Source organism: Crocodylus siamensis, chromosome 2 (genome assembly GCF_052110815.1).
Source record: "Crocodylus siamensis isolate JL-2025a chromosome 2, ASM5211081v1, whole genome shotgun sequence".
Lineage (NCBI taxonomy): Eukaryota > Metazoa > Chordata > Crocodylia > Crocodylidae > Crocodylus > Crocodylus siamensis.
This window is the reverse complement of record NC_143396.1, coordinates 286,125,989-286,144,838: the sequence shown is the minus strand read 5'-3', so window position 1 is coordinate 286,144,838 and position 18,850 is coordinate 286,125,989. Positions and strand designations below refer to the sequence as shown.

Here is an 18,850-nt window from a genome sequence, read left to right as displayed (position 1 = left end):
GAGAACAGAGCCACACAGTGGTCAAGTGACTGGTTCAAGGCTATGTACGAAATTAGTGGCAGAACAGGATGCTGAACCCATCTCCCAGTGTCAAACTGCCCCCCTGCTGTGCTGCAAATAAGCAGCGTGGCAAGTGCTTGCATGTGCAGCACATGTGGTTTGCGAAGCCACGGACCGTTCGCAGCATTGCAAACTGCACATGCATGCTCATCTGGATGCGTCCTTCGGCTTCAGTTGGAGCCCCTCACAGGCTTAAACTTTAAAGTATATTCTTAATTGTCATTAATCAATGAGGTCTCTGTTTTATTAACAAGTCTTCATATTCTAATATGGAAAGAGCGAGGAATTGGTGTGTCCCATCCCATCCCCACCTAGGCGTGGCCACTGCCACAGCCCAGAGTGAAAAACTTCATAGCTGCATCTCTGCTTTGCAGATTGGGGTTCAGCCGAGGGCAACAATGATGGACAGAGGGCTGGTGGACATGACTTCTGAGGGCAGGTGGAGGGAACTGGGTTTATTTAGTTTGAAGAAGAGAAGACTGAGGGCGGATTTGACAGCAGCCTTCAACTACATGAAGGGAGATTCAAAAGAGGATGAAGCTGGACTGTTGTCAGTGGTGGCAGATGACAGAATAAGAAGCAATGGTCTTAGGTTGCAGCAAGGGAAGTTTAGGTTAGATATTAGGAAAAACTCTCATTAGAAAGGTAGTAAAACACTAGAACAGGTTACCCAGAGAGGTGGTGGAAGCCCCACCCTCGGAGTTTAAGACCCGGCTACACAAAGCCTTGGCGGGATGATGTAGTTGGGGCTGGGCCTGCTTTGAGCAGGGGTTGAACTAGATGCGACTTCCTGAGGTCCCTTCCAACTCTCACTTTCTGTGATTCTAATTCAAAGTCCTGAACAGTCAAAAACTGGGCAAGACTGAATTCCACAGGAAAATTCAAAGCAATTCTTAGCTTTATAGATGAAGTAAATATGCTCACGTACTAACTTGGACAAATGTTTTCATCTTTTTTTAAGGATATTTACCATTTAAATCACTCCTGCTGTCAAGCCACAGTAAGGCTGACTTTCACTTTCACAGCAGTTGATCTTCATTTACTTCTACCAATGTGCTTAATTGCACGTTTTATCACAAACACAATTCAGCTTTAAAAGATGGGATTAAATTTGCTCGTAAGAACCAAGGGCAAATCTGACCCTTCAAACAGACAGACTGAGGCTGTAACTCCATCAAGGGAGTCTGATAACACCACCAAGACGACAGAGTTAGGGGGAAGGAATGCTTATATGTTCAGGCCTTTATTACTTATAGCCTCAATATATGTCAATGTTTTAGGGAATGCAGGTGGTACTGAATTAATTGCCTGCAATTCTGCTCAGGAAGAGCTCTTCCCAGCCTTCCTTTCACTTCCCAATTCCAAAATGCTAGCTCAAATTTGGAAATAAACTGACACTTCCAAAAAAACCCCAACCCCACAAAAAACCAACCCAAAAAGACTCAGTGTCACATAACCTGACCCCCACTGAAGTATCACTTTCCAAACAACATCACTTGCCTTTCAGATTTCTCTGCACCACAGTGGAAGGGGGCTCTGTCCCCCCGTGGTTATTTAGAACCTGTTTCCTCTCTGTTTTAATACCACTAGCCTAATACAGTGTTGAAAAGTAAGTAAAATCTGGGCAAAACTAAACGGAACGATTCCAGCCATGTTAAGCAGCTGCAGTGGCATTTCACTACCTCTCAGGGATTTCAGAGGTAGTGAGAGTGTCTGTGCATCCCACTCAATGCATTCTGCGGCCCAAGGCTGCAGCAATGCAAGATGTAATTCCATATCTGGGTTCAGGTGTCAGTGAGACCACTCTGGCTTTATTCCCGTGGTTCCTGTCACCAGAATCCCTCCAGGGAATTGAGGCATGATCTCCGATTCAGGGCATGTCACACAGCTTGAAGGTAGCAGAGTCCCAGTAATTTAGAAGGACACTGTCCGGAAAACAAGTCCCAGAGGACAGGCAAGAGAAATGACTGGAGAAATGACATTAACCGTACCTTGAGAGAAGGATATTGCAGTTTTGGGCTCTCCGGCCATCTATGACGGAAAGCTCCTTGACTTTATATCTGGAGCTCAGTGTGTCATCAATGGCATCTTCTTTCTGCAAAGCACACACAGCCGTGAATAAGGAAAAGTGCTTCAACATTAAGAACCCTCCGCGCATACCAGCATTTTCTAGAATGGACTCCATTAATCAAGGGTGTCACCAAGGCTTATGTGTAAAATCTGTAGCCTGTAACTGAAATATAATAAGCCATTTCATAAATCAGAACATGCTTTGAAATGCACGGGTTAGAAATGTAAATATTTTCTCAGCCAGGAAGATTTAAGAACCTACAAACACAGATGCACTGTTGAATAAGGCCAGGCTCCCCTAGCCTACATATTTGTGATATTTCATTAAATCCTCTCTTGATATATTCCATTAGGGTCTGTCACGCAGAAACAAGATCTTTACAAGTTCTGTTGCCACTCTCGATAGCCACAGCATCTGCTCATGCTGCGATTAGCAATGCACTGGTTACACACTTAAAACTTTATAGGCTCATGAACACCAGCTGCAACATTTGTTTTCCTTTAAGAGCGGGATTTCCAAAAACAGCCAAGGGATTTACGAGCGTGATGACCCGTGCTCCTGAATCCCCTAGGCAGTTTGAAATTTTCCCTCTAAAATAATAGAAGAGTATGCAGAACTGAAGGTTCAGATGTCCAGGTGGAAGTACCTACCCACATGTTTAATGCAGGTTATAAAGCTGCCCACAGAAGTCATGCATCTCCAGTTTTAGCTCCAAGCTTGCACAGTCTTGGTTAATATTAATAAATGAATACCTGGTTATTAGAGCACTGTGGCAGGAACACACCCTGGGGCTGCAGGTCACATAGGCTAGCAGATGTGTATCAAAGTGGTTAATAGCTCAATAACTTGGACACCCCTGACTGCTTTTGTCCTTTCACGGAGCAACTAAGATACGATTTTTTATTATTTCTTTTAAACTAGGCCAGGATGACCTAGGAGACCGCAGCTAGTCAGGAGGGCTCAAAGCTGGCCTCTCCCCACTTCCATCGGAAACATTAGGAGCAGAGCTGAAAGCCAACAGACATTAGGAAACCCGTGGCATGTGCACATCTCTTTGCCGTGCTGGGAGGGTTGCCCTGACATGTGCCCTGCTGCTGCTCTGTGCACACCAGATCCCAGACGTGATGCACTACAGGAGCAGTCTGGTGGCTCTTTTCTGCTCTTCAGCCCTCTGACTGGGGCATGCTTATTAGCGCATGTTCAAAATCACCCTATGGGCAAGTCTACAAATGTTCCCTGCACGTCCTGGAATGGGCACTCCCTGCTTACCCACTTCCTGTCTCCTCCTCGAGCCACTCAGTCTCTAAAGGCCTTGAGAGCAGCTGCTGAGAGATCCCTGGAGCAGCTTCCCCACAGCTTTTCTGGGCTTGAAAGTATGGCAGTGGGAAGAAGTGGGTAGGGTGTGCTTGGGTGTACAGAGAGGATGCCCTTCAAGGTGGCTGCATTGCTTCATGTCCGGGGTTGGCCATGCTGTACAAGGGAGACCAGCTTCAACATGGTGCTCTCGAGCACAGCAAGGTGGTTGTGTAGACATGCCCAAAGTCACGCTTAGAGAGAGAACATAAGTGCTTATGAAAACGTAACCCTTGTTCTCAAACTCTTGCACCGAATGCATGCATGCATACAACACATTGGAAAGCACTATCTTTGGCCACTGCTATCTTAGGTTATCCAACAGCCTGGCTGATTTCTTCCTATTAATTCTTGAGCTGCCTTGCTGCACTGGACTCCTTTTTGCTACCCAATACAGGTCACAGTGAATTTGTGGCACTCATTTTTTAAAACGAGACATCCAGTAGTGCAGTGCACAGCTACTTCCCCTGGTCAGTAAGTGTGCTAGCTTGGCATTGATTCTGCTTGAGCTGAACGTTAGCAAACTCATGGCAATTACACAATCGTTAGGTTTTTGGCAGAGGCTCACTTACCTGTTTGGAGTTACTGTTCACAAAGAAGTCCTACAGCCATAGCAGAAGCATGGAAAAGGCAGTAAAAACACATGCCATTCAGTGGTCACAGCAAAAACAAAGAGTCAAAGCATAGTCAGAAAGAACATATAAATCAGAGGCCTCTGCTGCAAGAGAAGCACCCAAGAAGTACACTGGCTCTGAGAATGGATAATGCCAATGGGAATAAAAAATGCACTGAACAGTAAAGGGATATAAATGAATGGGCACTGAATGGGAAAAGCATGCTAATAAGCAACAGGTGAGAGGAATGACTGGGCACAGAAAAGGTGTGGGAGTGAAATGTAGAAGACAGTTTTGGAGGAAGGCAAAGGACTTTTCCTCTCCCCAGCCTGAGAAACCTTCGGGCAAGGGTCGACATGAGCTGGACAAAGCATCATCATTCATTTTGCAAATCACGGTGGGGAGAAAACTGCTTTCTGATGCATCTTGATGAATTTGAAAGAGTGAAACATCAGCATAGCTGCGAGGACGAGTACTTAAGTGAAGCTAAAGCAAAACCATTTCTACCATGACAATGCTTTTGGGGGAAACAGCCCAAGGTATATGGCACTCGGTGGATCTGTCTGCCCCAAAGCAACGCCATCTCAACACCAGGCTTGCCCTTAGTTGTCTTCAGGTCTGTGCACATGTGCAGGGCTTGTATAGACTCCCACCACATCAGCGGCCGTTCCACTGGGCTGAAAATTCACGCAGTCAGGCTCTTCTCGTGAAACCACTAAAAAAAGAGTGCATGTTCGCCTTGCTGCTTATGGTGGCATTTTGCCCAACACTAAAGGCTCTGCCCTACAGCTGGCATTGGGAGCAAAGGTCAAAAAAAGGCATAAAATAGTACTCAAATCTAACAAATTAACAACAGCTTGAGACAAGATGCCTGTGCGAGAGATTTGCTCCAAATCCAGGTGATCCACAGCAGTGTTTCCTTTCTGGCTGCCCCGTTTGAAAGTGGCTGTCAGTCAGGATAGCTGTTCTGTGTTACCAATCTCTGAGCAGATTTCGTGGCAACATTTTTCAAGGAAATCTCGTTTATGCAGGTCCCTGATGGCTGCCTGCCAATCAGTTTAGGAGTGAATGAAGTGGTGGCAAGGAGGGGCATGATTATATGGCTGATACAGAAAACGTCCTAGGCATTGGCTAAGCAGGCACCTTGTAATGACACTGATCTTTAGCCCTCAAGTACAAGTTTAGGGACATTCTCTCTCGCTTTTTTTTTTTTTTTTTTTTTTTTTTTTTTTTTTTACACAGATGATTTTAGCCTCAATCAAGATTCAAAAACTTAAATTTAAAACATTTCCTAAGAGTCGTAATGAAATAAACCTCACCCAGCAGTAAACCAAGTCAAAGGCAAAAGAAGATCAGAAACAGCCTGTGCTGAGCTCCCATATCAGCACCGGCTCAGCCGACAGGCCGGAGCAATCTTTCACGAAACAAACACACCGAGTTGCATAAGGACAACCTGCCAAGAAACTGTGATATTGCTCAGTGGGGAGCAGAGCTCGGATTCCCTACCGCCTCCACAGGGCTGCACCTGGCGCCTCTCTGCTCCTGTTCGGGAGTGATCCCATCAAGACGTGTCAATCCTGGGGGATGTGGGTCCGGACAAAGACACCTCTGGAAGGCAGAAGCTCTTAAGTGGCCCCAAGGGGGAATAATGGACCCCAACTGGTTCAGATGAATAGATGCTTTTGTTCCTTTTATTTTTCATGCTCACAGAGAAGCTGCAGAGCTGGAGCCCGAGCTGTTCTTACACTGTCAGTGTTTAGCTCTGCACATCAGCCAGAGCCTCGGCCACCCTGGAAGAGCTGCACGTTCAGCATTTCACATCTATGACCAGCTCCCGCAGGGAGTCAGGCAAAGGTGCCTTATATGCACCGTTGGGTTACAGTCTTCCTTTGCACCTCACACAGCGGTACCTTGGTTCATGGAGTGGGGCAACACACATCATAATTTACAATACAAGTAACTGAAACGTTGATGTCTTGTTGACTCTGATGGGACTTAAGCATCATCTTACATCCTTTTTATGAAATCACGGCTTTACTCAGGGAAAGACCATATCTTTTCCATTGCCATGCCTGAAGCCTGATTTTAAATGACAGCATTAGCAAAACGCTGCTGCACTGGTAGCGCTTGGCTGGTTTGCCATTACAGAGGTCGAGGGTGGAAAGCTGGGTTTCCACCTGGCTGAGTTGGATTCCAGAGCGAAAGAGATAAGACCAAGCAGAACAGGTCAAAAACAACAGCAGAAAACACAGCCAGCAAAAGGGAGCAAGGATGAAGAAATCATTCCCCATTCTCCAGAGGCACAGGCAGCATACAGAGCGCGACACCCATCTCCTCACTGCGTGTGTCGAAACAGAAAGTCCTCACACGAACGTATTTCAAGGAGTGCAGCCTAAATGAATCCCATGCCAGGTGATACCATGGGGGTTATTTAAAGAGCCTGAATTTCCTGACCTTCAGGGCATGTCGAGAAGTGGTTCTTTTTTTCCCAGGCATTTGAAAGGGAGCGAGAACTGTTAGCGGGGAGAAGGGTGTCAAGTTCCTGGTGGGCATATACCGAACTGTCTAGCTTGATGGTAGGGAACTGTACACATTGGGTACATTTGGAACAAAATCCCAATATCCCCACTTTCCACCCTGTGCCTTGGGCAAAATAACCATCCCCTCCTATTCTACCTAGCTATTAGCCAAAATGTACCGTCATCTATTTGCCAGCACAGTAGCTCGAAAGCAACGCTGTCTGAGAATCTGGGCCCCCAAACAAAAATAAATTCTCCAAAATCCAATGTGCATCCTGAGATGCATTTAGTGTTTGGGGATAAAACTTCTCTCCAACTGAAAACTTCTCCTTGAGCTACTAGAAAACTGAAAAGCTACGAACACTGAATTTTACCCAATCCACTGATCAAGCAGAGGGGCCAGGCCAGAAGCAGAACCTTGGTCCAAATGGTGAATAATCATATTGCTTCTACTAGCTCTTCTATGGCAATCAATGCCTTTAAAACAATTTCCTTTCATGTTGCTAATAAATTAACTGGAATTCAGGGCAGCTGGAGCTGTCAGATCAAGGGAGTGAGGGATGCACTGCGCTGGGTTATGAAATAATTATTTGTATTCACAGGTGCTTCTGTAAGTCATGAGTTACCGTCCCCCCAAGGTTGACAGGGCTGTATGATTTCCCAGCACACAATGCTCCCCTCGCATGCGTCAGAGGACAGCATGCAGGCATCACGAGGAAGGCTGCACGTCTGCAGTGAATGCCGGCATGCTGCGTGAAACCACTGCTCTGCTCTCAGCCATCGCCACCGAGTCCCTGCAGCGAGGTGTCGGGGCGCGGAGGAGGAGGTAAGGAACACCACTCTGCATTCCTGACTTCCCTCCCACCTTGGCTCTGCGGGCGTCTCTTCTCAGTGTTTTGCCCAACGGCAACAAATTCCTCACTCACCCGAAGACTTGCTCTGAGGAATCGCTAAGCTAATTCTCTGACAGCTGCTTCTGATTCTAGCTCTGCTCCAGTACTCTACACTGGAGGTGGCAAATATCTGGCCCATGGAGACCATCAGCCAGCCAGCCCTTGGTGCTGACCCACGTGTTGCATATGGCATCCACCTTGGCTGCGGTCTGAGACCTGCAAACAGTGCCCCCCTCCAGCCCACTCTGCAGTAGGTGCCACATGCAGTGCGAGCCCCAGACTGGCTAGACTGGGCACTGTGTGCGTCCTGTACTAGCTGAAGCAAGAGCTGAATGCACGGGATCTTGAATGGGGAATCTGTGGGGCCATTCATCTGGCCTGTGGACTGGCCCTGTACAGCTCCTCCGGCTTGTGACCAGACGAACTTGACACTCCTGCTGTACGTTTCAATCTTTGCAGCAAGAAACTTGCCTATTCAGGCTGGGCAATGCTGACATTACTCCAGGGGGTACATTTCTACACCAAGGCTCAGAAGGGCTGGAGGGTTGTGGTTTGCTGCTGGCATCTCCCAGCCAGATGTTAGGAATATTTACTTCTACGGCTCTTTGGTCCACGTGCATTTGCTCTCTCCTGTTGGACACGCTCCCTAACTGGGCCACCTCCGCCGGTTACAAACAGTTGCTTAATTGGAGGTTTTTGTCTTGTCCATGGTTTTCAGCCCAGAGTACTCAGAACATTCCCTGGATCCTGGCCCAACAGCCACTGCCCCTGATACCCCCCTGGGACTTCATCCGCCATGACTTTCAGCTGAGAGGCAGCTAACAATAATCTCCTGTCTGATCTACTGCACATAAATGAGTCATGCAAACAAACAGGAGGCCATGGCACCCATCTGCACAATCAGCTCTCTCATCCCTGCTTCCCCCTCCCTCCCGTTCGATTGTTCTCACCTTCAGACGCGCTCTTTGCAGCTATCTGACAAGTGCATGCCTGTAGTCTAGCCGTGCCTTTCCAAAGCAACAGGAGAAAGCCAGTGTTGCAGTCACCGACTCCCAAGACATGCTCCCACCACCCTGCCTTGTTAGGTAATGCTTGACTTTTGCCCTGCTCTAATCTGGGCAGATATCACTACCTTGATTAGCTCTAGGAAGAGATTAAGCTTGCACCTTTGGTAAGGAGTTTAGTGGTGGGGTCCCAGCAACACCCTTTTGTACTCACAACTAGCAGAGCACACCCACCACTTATTGCATACAAAGTTCACCAGCATTAGCGTTAAAAATGCCCTTGAGGTCCATTGCTTTGGACATTTTTGCACCTTCTGCTCTTTGCCTATTCGTGACCTTGACTGAGAAATGCAGGTGCATACATTAGGGTTTACTCCTAAACATTTTCCTAAATTGGGCTCAATTTAGAAACAAAATTGAGATGATTCAAAGATGAGGTTCATTTACAGCCTCATTTTTTTTGGTTTGACAGTCACATTTTTCTTGTGATAAAAATAAAAAGAGCTCCCACATGAGGTAGACGTGGCTAAAACTGAAGCCTTTGTTGGCGAGAAATGGACATAAATTCTCAGGCCAATATATAGAAACGAAGCAGTTGCTCCTAAAAAAGGATCCAAAAGCATGACTCAATTGTAGCCACATCTGGGGGTTATTTTCGGCCACTCCTAGTAATTTCTTCTGTGATCCATCTTCATTATGGGCATGCGCTTACCCCGAAACACAGGCTTGTCAGGTGCATATGTGGTGTAATGAGATCGTAACAAGGAGCTAATCAGCGCATCAGAGGAGCATGCACATGAGAGTGAGAACTGACCAAACTGACCTGACAAGTTAATAGGGCATTAGCACAAAACGATGATAAAATATATCATTTCAAGATCACGTCTGCTCCAAAGCAATTTAATAGCCTGTGTGACTCGCTCGCAGGACAAGCCCATTACCTGCTGTCTTTGGTAAGCAGAGAACGTTCGTTCCAGGTCTTCCAGATCTAGGACTTTAAACACTTTTGCATCATCAATGTCGGTCCACATGGTCCCCGCCAACTTGTTCTGAAACACAGCAGCAGCACTGAATGCGACTTGGCTTTATTTCACTTCTGATAAACACTCACCCACTAACATTCGCATATCACTCGTCCCCACCACCCTGTGTCCACCCCCCGCGCAGAGGTTAAGTGATGGAACAAGCCTGTTCCTTCCTTCCTGTGAAAATGGGATCGTTAAGCTCTCCGAGTCATTCTCTTTTGATAGTAAAGAATGCAAGGGAGCACGACTGACACCCGTTATAGACACTTACCTCGGGCAGCTTAGACCAGTTGAAGGATTTCAGGGCGTTTGTTGGCTGAGGAATGTTTTTTTTCTTGAGGGCCAAGCCCAGCGGAGCCCCTGGAGGTGGGGTTATCCCTCCGAGGGGAGGGGGACCAGGCGGAGGGGGTGGACCACCAGGAGGAGGAGGAGGGGGAGGGGGGAGAATACCACTAGGCAGAGGGGGTGGGGGAGGTGGGGGAAGCAGGGACCCGGGAGCCAAAGGCGGTGAGGGGCCACCAGGAGCTCCAGGGGGTAGAGATGGCCCTCCTGGAACAGCAGCGCAGATGGCTCTCTGAAAGAGAAGAGATGGCGCCATCACAAAAGCTGTCCATTCAAAGCCTTTTTACAGCACGGCTTAGCTCACAGGCCAGTCGCTTCGGGTTCCTCTTGCTATGGTACACACCTCGGCCCCAGTATTAACTCATTCATCAAGGACCAGTTCGAGATGTGTTGAGTTTACAAGGCAGAAGCTGAGGACACTGTGCCCGTATGGCTGCCGTCATCTTGGAAAAGACTGCAGAGTGGGCTGGAGGCCTCCACAGTGGAAAGGCCAAGTCTCTGCAGCTTGAGCTCTTAGCTGCCTGAATCCACCATGACCTACCATTTCAGTGGGGGCCATCGCGATGGCTGACACCAGAGACGACACTGGGGAACCTCCTGGTCCCAAGCATGGGTGTGCAGGTTGTGAATGGCCCAGGCCAATAGTTCGGTGCTGCAATAGTTTCACACCTTCCGGATCAGTGAGTCCCCTCAAACTTTGCTGGCCCACAGGCCACCGTACTAAGTGAACCACTGTGGGCAACATCAGGTTTTGAGAGTGTCCTGCAAGCAGCATGTCCCCCATGACCTATGGGTTGGGGACTGCTGGACTAACACCAGGAAGTTTTCTGTGGGAAAGACTCTTGTGTAGCCCACATAGGACATACTCAAGGGACAAGGTGGTATCAGCATTATGAGGCCAGATCCATTGCTAGGTAAAAACTGCCCCATACCTGGCAAACTACAACTCAGATTTCTTAGCAACACAAGTCAGGCCTTTCCCACACAACAAGGGAACAAGGCGGTGTCATGTGCAGAATTTGTCATCTGTTTTCTCAGTTTACTGCAACGAGGAAATCTGGTATTTAGCCATAAATGGGAAAAGTGCAGGCAGCCCTCACCCGGTTGAGCTCGTGGAGCTGTGCTGTGAGGTCTGCCACCTGTTGCTTGACTTGCTTGTGCTCTGTCGACTCTTTTTCAAGTTTCTCTTTCATCTTGTTTAAGGTCAGCATCATCTCCTCCTTCTCCTGGGCCTTGGCATCGCACTCTCGTTCCTTTTTCTCCAACTTCTGCTGAAGCTCGTAGTGTTCTGAAAACACCCCCCAGATTTCATTAAATCAGCCAGACTCCCCTTCCTGACGGTGAACTGAATACGGACTCAGGAGTATAAAACCCATTATTCCCAAAGGAAAACAGGACCAACTCTGATCCATTACTTCCTACCTTTTACACAAAGGGCATTTACCTATCATTAAACAGCACAGTCAGGACTTGGTGCTACATTTATTGCGACTTCCAGAAGTGCCTCATGCAACAGCAAGAAATTTGCAAATGCACTTTAAAACGCATGTGCATGCACACATGCACGTACACACACTGAAATCCTTGGCCTATTGGTATGCAGGGCAAAATTCCTACTAACTTCCATTATTATTATACCCCTACCATCTTTAAGGGAAGCAGTTTTGGACAGGACAGAAGTCCCTGAATCTCTCAGCCCCTGGTGTGTGCTTCCATGGCAATATTTGAGGTTTTTCTGATTGATGCTGTCGTCTAGGGTTTTCCTGACTTGGCTTCGGCTCAGATTCAATGAACTTAAGCAGCAACTTGCGTGCCTTTCAAGTCAGTGGGATTTAAGCACAAGCTTAAGTGTTTTTTTATAAATCAAAATAAGTTCCCCTGTTGGGCCCATATGTCTCATGGCTACCCATCCCATTCAGTCTGCTGTAAATAGTCTAACAACCAGCGTAGCAAGAATGAGCTTTTTTCCTCCTTTCAAATTCCCGTGGAAAGATATAATGAGCATTTTGGGCTAATCTCTAACTGTGAGGACTATGGATGATGTGCAGTTCTAGCTTAAACTGATACATAACTTTTACAGATCAAATCAGCAAACTCAATTCCGGGGGGGCAGTGTGTGCATGTGTGCACATATGCATGAGACCTCATTACATTCAAGACACGATTAACTGGTTAATCACATCTTAAGTTATGTCCTGGTTTCACGTTCAATCAATTAATGGCCTGATAAAATGATGAATAAGCCAGAAAGTTATTATAAAAAATGTGTAATAACTTTGTGGCTGGTTCTTCTCATTGAATTGTGGCCAGTGCTCCCGGCTGGAGGAGCACATGGAGCCCCCTCAAGACTCCTCTGCTCTTCAGAGGCTGGGAGCACCCATCACCTAAATGAAGCTCCCAGCCGGAGAAGTGCAGGGAGCCAAGCTTGCCGCTTGCTGGTGCAGAGGGAGCTCAGCATCACGATCCCAGGGTCTCCCTGACAGCTTTAAGTTAACATCTGTTGGGTGCCTGTGTGTGTACAGTTATATCATCTACTCAGCCTACAATATAATGCATTACATTTAAATATAAATTTGTATTTATCTAATTTGTACTTTTCTATCGTTTACCTTTTCGCATTTTTTCTGCTTGCTCTTTCCACTGCTTAACTTCATTTTCATTAACTAGCCTGAAAAAAGACCAGACGAGTAAGTTTATAAAACAATCCTTCCAAAGTAAATGCAAGGTTCCAGGCTACAGCTGGAGGGAAAAGCCCTTGCATAACATTTGTGACTATTTGTTCACAGGCAAACCCTGAATCGGATGTGTTGGTATTTATAACTTCTGTTATTTGTTTCCATGAATATTCATGCTAGCTAATTTTTTTTTACATGCAAAGTCTCTACATGGCTAGCTTGACAACTCTGTGGAGTTTTCAGTTAATCAGGAAGCTGAAACAACATGTGATTTTGTTGACTGACTCGCTGTAGAATTGCAAATGATGAATAAGGAAAACTGGACCGAAGCACTCATGGGCCATTTGTAAATTAATGTTGGTTCAAATGTGTAATTCACTGAATACATTCAAAGAAATCCCTAAAAGTCCAAGTCTGTTCCAGATCATTTAAAAGCAGTTCCCCTAGAAGGCGTCATCCTTATCTACTTAAGGCAATTGAGAGCAGGAGACTGAAACATCAGTAGCAGCTTATTTTGAAATTCCTGAATACTAAGATATTTAAAGGAAAAATAGTAAAGGCAGATAGCTGGTTAAAGCTGTCTTGGAGTGTGTGAATTAATCCAGATAGCACCTGCAGATTGCAACAGTAATATGTTACATTAGGATGACAACTGCATCCAAGCACAATTCATGCAGGAAGATGAGGTCTTACATTCGGACGACGTTTTTAATATTAAAGTTCTCCAAGGGAGTGGCGTCGGGGTCCTGCCCTTTGTCACTCTGTATGACAATTTGCTGTACAATCCTATCAAGCAGTAGCCAGTACTGGACAGTGTTACCACTTCTTTTATCTAAGTAGAAAAGAAGGAAGAGAAAGAAATGAAAAAAAATAAACATGCTTTCAGAAGTTACTTTTTCATCTCAAAATATACATCTATACAGGCATGGGTTCATATTAATACGTTTATAGCAGCCTAGAAGCCTTATCTCAGACACGGCATGATGCTGGGTGCGGTACACAGATGTTGATAGCCTCTCATGAAGACCTTAAAAATGAATAGGAAAGACATACTTGCAAAGCAACTTGTCTGAAATCATCCTGTTGTTCACTAGCAGAGACAGAACTATAACCCAGGCTTCTTCCCAAGTTTCCTCCTCAGCTAGACCCTATAGCCTTCTTTCCCAGCTACCTATAGTTTGGTATTTAATGTTAGCAAATTAAAAAGAGACCTCTACTGTGCTGTGCACTGGTAATAGCTATTACATTGCTCCATAGTACGGCTGGAAAGGACTTCACAAGGTCATCTAGATCAACCCGCTGCTCAAGGCAGATCAGCCCTGATTAAACCATCCCACCCAAGGGTCTCTCTAACCTGCTCATGAAAACTTCGAAGGATGGAGATTCCACAATTTCTCTACGTAGCCTGCTCCAATGCTTGCTCCCTTTTATAGCCAGAAAGTTCCTTCTAATTTCCCACTTAAATTTCCCCTTGATGCCATTGCTCTTAGTCCTGTTCCTTTTAGCCACAGAGAAAAACCCATCTCCATCCACTCTGTAATTGCCCTTCAGGTATTTGGAGACTGTTATCAAACCGTCCCTTAGTCTTCCCTTCTCTAGACTAAGGCTTAGTTCTTTCGGCCCTTCCTCATAAATCTGGCCTCCAAGGCCCTGGATCATTTTTGTCACTCTGCACTGGACTCTTTCTAAACTGCCCACACCCTTTTTGAAGCTCAGGGCCACAAACTGGACATACTGTAGGTGAGCATCATCAGTGCTGAACTGAGGAGTAGAATCACTTCCCTCAATTTGCAAGTGATGCTCCTGTTGATACAATCCAGCATACTGTTGGGGGTTTTTGTATTTTGGGGCAACAAGACCATGCTGTTGGCTCAAATTCAGCTTATGGTCTGCTCTAACCCTTAGGTCCAGCTGCAGGAGAAAAAAATTGGGAGCTTTCATGACAGAGCAGAAATAAAAAGCCACCCTCCTCCAGAAAGACTATAAGAGGCAGAGCCTGCTTACAAGGCATTTGGAGACAGTGGTGAAGGATAGACATAAAGTGCGGGTATGCTTCTGTGTGAGTCAGCCTCTTTCTCGTAAGTTCAAACATCTGAGTTGCACTTTTGGTATCTATGTGAACCTGTGAGAAACAGAGAAATCAGGGTTGAAGGGAAGATGGGAGACTCCTGGCCCTCTCTGACATTTTCACAGATCAACAAGCAGAAGTGAGAGAGAACCTAATCCAGGCAGCTCAGCATTACAGCTTTGCAGAACCACCCCCACAGGGACGTAATGAATGCAGCAAACAATAATATGATCATTCACACCACGATCTAGCCTAGGATCTTGGCGTTGTGTTGACCCTACATCCTTTGGTTGATGGGCCCACGTAAGGGACTCTAATGCTCATGGAGCTGGCCTCCAAATACCTCGGCTTGATTGGACACTATTATTGATCCAACATGCACCACAGTAAAAGAAAATGGAGCACGAAGTAAATGATATGATTTGTGCACAAGGTATCTGTAATGGACTCAGGGACCAAACTCCGATTTCTTGAGCCTTAGCTCAGCATCCGAAGGACAAGACGATACCCTTACTTGCAGGGGCACAAAGCTGTTGCATGCTCATCTTGATCTTAAGTAAGGATGCAAGAATGATCCCCCTTTCTTTTAACAGAAGAGTGGGCAAAAGAGTTAAGTGACTAGCTAAACAGGCATAGGCAACTGTACTTTTTAGCTGCTTTAAAAGGGGAGGGAGAAGATGAAGAGTTGCTGGTCTGGAGAGCGTATCAGGCATTGCAATAAGTATTTATTTGTACGATCCTGCAGTAATACAAATTTGCCAAATCACCTGAACTTGGACCTGGAATGCAAAGGGTTAAGGTTGCAGCAGGTCTGCTACACCATAGAACTGTGAATAATTAACAGCTTAAACCATTATGGTTTGACAATCGTTACTGTGTCTAAGCCCCACATCAGACAAACAGTAGCAGTACAGCAAGGTACTAAATTCAGATTTCCCGTCTCCCAGATTTAACCAACAGCAATCCCACACCCTTTCCCACAAAGAAGCACCTTAAGGGCACACCTATTTTCAGTGCGAACAATTGAATTAATGGTCAGTGATCGTACCAGTTCAAATCTTTTGGCAAATTCCAGTTCATCTTCATTTCTAAGCATTTCAAAAAAATCTAAATGCCTGGAGAGAAGAAACAAAAAATATATATTAGGCATATTAGAATGAACAAAGCAGTCAAATGATATGAAAGCATGTGACAGTATCTCTAGAAACGATTTTCTAGAGATGATGGGTCAAATCTACAGGACATTTAGGCAAGTTAAATAATTAGAGCAAGAAACTTAGAGTTATAAGAAGGGCACTTAGCTATCGCATTTGATATGGCAACAATATCATTGATAATCATGCTCTCTCTCTGACACAGTCTTTGGGGAAAAAAAGGATAGGAGGAGGAAAAGCAGCACTTGGCAAATAGTGGCAATGCACATGTGATTTGTCAACACTACCCAAATCCTAGTTAAATCCTAATATTAAGGTGAATTGAGAACAGGGTGGTAGAAAAACCTTGTTTTTGCCCAGTTGGCAGATAGGTGAAGAGCACCCAGACATCTGAGAAAGGTAAGCTCATTGCATACAAGGCAATAGGCAAGATACTGCTGTCCCACACAAAGCAAAGGCCCCATTCAAGTCAACTTTCACCCACTGTTTTGAACAATTTGGGATTTGCTTAGAGGAGCCCGAGACACAGAATATGGATTTCTCTCTGAGTGCTAGGAAGCAAGTCTGAAAAATGGGGACATAAGAAAATCGGATGCATGTAGTAAATTAGCTGCAAGTTCCCTTCCAGCATGACTCACCTGTCTAGCGTTGAATTTTCATGCTCCCTTAGTTTATCGATAACGGGCTGAATTCCCAGCATTAGAAACTCGTATCGGAGATGGAGTCTGAAATCCAGGCTTTCCTGAAAAGAGAAGCTGGCGGATGAACCCTGCAAGTCGTTTTCCCACGCGAGCTTCGCGTGTCCCGTTGCCCCAAGAAGCCCCCTGCAACCTACCACGCCTGCCCCTTGGCTCAGGACTGCATTTATGAAGGACATGATAGCTGTCTTCAGGCTCACTTCATCCCGATACCTTCCCGTACTTTTATCCAAGTCATTGATCAGGGTCTGTCAAATACATGACATTGAACCACAGGCTGGAAAAAAAGATCCTCTGAACAAATTACCAAACATAGGCAAAAACTAAGGTTTTCTTCCCCCTGTGAGTTTTCTGAAGAGAGTAAATCTGTTGATATTCACTGGAAATCATCTCACAGGGCCAGGCAGGATTTTAAAGCTCCTAGATTGTGCCTAATTTTTGCTGGGCAAGTCAGAGAAGAACCAGCAGGGAGCTCCTGCTCTGGTTCCTTGGCCAGCATGTGCCAGGCCTGCAGCAGGAGCCACTGAGGGCTGCTCTACCTTGGGCTGTCTGGCTGCCATCCCCAGAAGGCCACTCTGGTGGGAAATGACCTGGGTGCTTTGTGCACTGGCCACACCAACTCTTCAAACACCCTCTAAAAAGAGGGTGAGGGAAACGAGGCAGAGGAGATGACCCTGATCAACTTGGGGGATGTGTCTGGTTTCCAACTAGGCAGCACAGAGGCAGGGAACCATCCCTTCGACACTGACATCTAGGAGCGTGGGGCTGAGATGTCGGCCACGTACCTGAAAGCGAGTCCTTTCGCTGGCGTATTTCTGGTAGTGCAGCATGGCCTCCAGTACCTTTTTGTGGCCCCCGGGAACCAGGCACACAGCGCCCATGATTTCCAGCACTGCCACCTTCGTCTTAATGTTCTCCGTGCTCAGACTCTGAGCGATTACATTGATACTCTCCGAGTGGGCCAGGACGTGGGCCCGCCCCAGAGAGTTGTTCATCAGTGCTTTTATGCATCCAATGAGCGAGGTATGTATACGAGACTCGGCGGTCTCATAGTCCATGCTTTTTAGGAAGTTTAGGATACACGACAAGCCATCCAGGTCGATGAATCTGGTTACAAACCTGTCAGAAAGAGGATCGCTTTAAACCCCACAGAAAGAATCCCCTGTGCAGCACGAGGCTGGTTGTTTCTCCTGTCCCCCGTTACATTGAAAGCTCCAAGTATTTTTCTGCAACAGATTAAATAGCAAAGCTGTCATAAGCTTTCTCTAGTTCAGAGCAAGTGTGTCCAAGGGTTAAACACAGGAGAAATCAACCAAGCCCATTCACAGTTGTTACTGGACTGCATTTCCTTGGTGATGGGGCTAGCGCCGAAATTTGTCCCAGCGCACCTCTGCCACGTCTAAGGCATGGGCACATGAATAGTAACCATGAGGTTTACGAGGGCACAGATTTGCAGCAAATCAGTTACTCCCCTATACCCACCTGTGTGTAGGAAAGCAAGCCTCAGTGCAAATGCGGTAAGCTCCGGTAGTTTTAATTTACTGTGGGTAAGAGCATGCACACCAGCAGTTAGCTCAGAGCAGATGCTGGATTGTAAGGCCTCACTCTTACTGCTGTGGCTAGTAAAGCAACCAAAACTCTGGCGTGCATCCATAGATGCTTCTCAAGCAAATCGCAGGACATCATTCTCCCCTTGTACTCGGCCTTGCTGAGGCCGCAGCTGGAGTACTGCGTCCAGTTTTGGGCTCCACAAGTCAAAAAGGATGTGGAGAAGCTTGAGAGAGTCCAGAGGAGAGCCACGCGCATGATCAGAGGTCAGGAAAACAGACCTTACGATGACAGGCTGAGAGCCATGGGACTCTTCAGCCTGGAAAAGCGCAGGCTCAGGGATGATCTGATGGCCACCTATAAGTTTATCAGGGGTGACCACCAGGATCTGGGGGAGCGTTTGTTCACCAGAGCGCCCCAAGGGATGACAAGGTCAAACGGTCACAAACTCCTGCAAGACCGTTTCAGGCTGGCCATAAGGAAGAATTTCTTTACTGTCCGAGCCCCCGAGGTCTGCAACAGTCTGCCAGCGGAGGCGGTGCAAGCACCTACATTGAACACCTTCAAGAGTAAATTGGATGCTTATCTTGCTGGGATCCTATGACCCCAGCTGACTTCCTGCCCTTTGGGTCGGGGGCTGGACTCGATGATCTCCCGAGGTCCCTTCCAGCCTGAATGTCTATGAAATCTATGAAAACCTGGCAGGAACATGTTGCTAAATCAGCAAAAGATGGGGCTATGCATCTACACCAGCAGGATGTACCCTTGTGTAGCTATCTTGGTACGAAACTCTCCCTGAGCCCCCACCTACCATACTTTACTTCCC

At 46.5% G+C, this 18,850-nt stretch overlaps 1 protein-coding gene across 2 annotated transcripts in view; it reads right to left on the bottom strand.

Moving 5' to 3' along the window:
• DAAM1 (dishevelled associated activator of morphogenesis 1) overlaps positions 1 to 18,850 on the bottom strand; it is a 178,419-nt gene that overhangs the window by 29,080 nt on the left and 130,489 nt on the right. For both annotated transcript variants that reach the window (XM_090034296.1, XM_090034297.1), the window contains exons 6-16: positions 17,262 to 17,595; positions 16,614 to 16,724; positions 16,417 to 16,520; positions 15,673 to 15,739; positions 14,561 to 14,678; positions 13,250 to 13,388; positions 12,491 to 12,549; positions 10,982 to 11,169; positions 9,811 to 10,113; positions 9,456 to 9,563; positions 2,052 to 2,155 (exon numbers count right to left, since the gene is read on the bottom strand). In XM_090034296.1, coding sequence (XP_089890422.1) covers positions 2,052 to 2,155; positions 9,456 to 9,563; positions 9,811 to 10,113; positions 10,982 to 11,169; positions 12,491 to 12,549; positions 13,250 to 13,388; positions 14,561 to 14,678; positions 15,673 to 15,739; positions 16,417 to 16,520; positions 16,614 to 16,724; positions 17,262 to 17,595 — 1,635 coding nt within the window. The remainder of the gene's footprint in view (positions 1 to 2,051; positions 2,156 to 9,455; positions 9,564 to 9,810; positions 10,114 to 10,981; positions 11,170 to 12,490; positions 12,550 to 13,249; positions 13,389 to 14,560; positions 14,679 to 15,672; positions 15,740 to 16,416; positions 16,521 to 16,613; positions 16,725 to 17,261; positions 17,596 to 18,850) is intronic.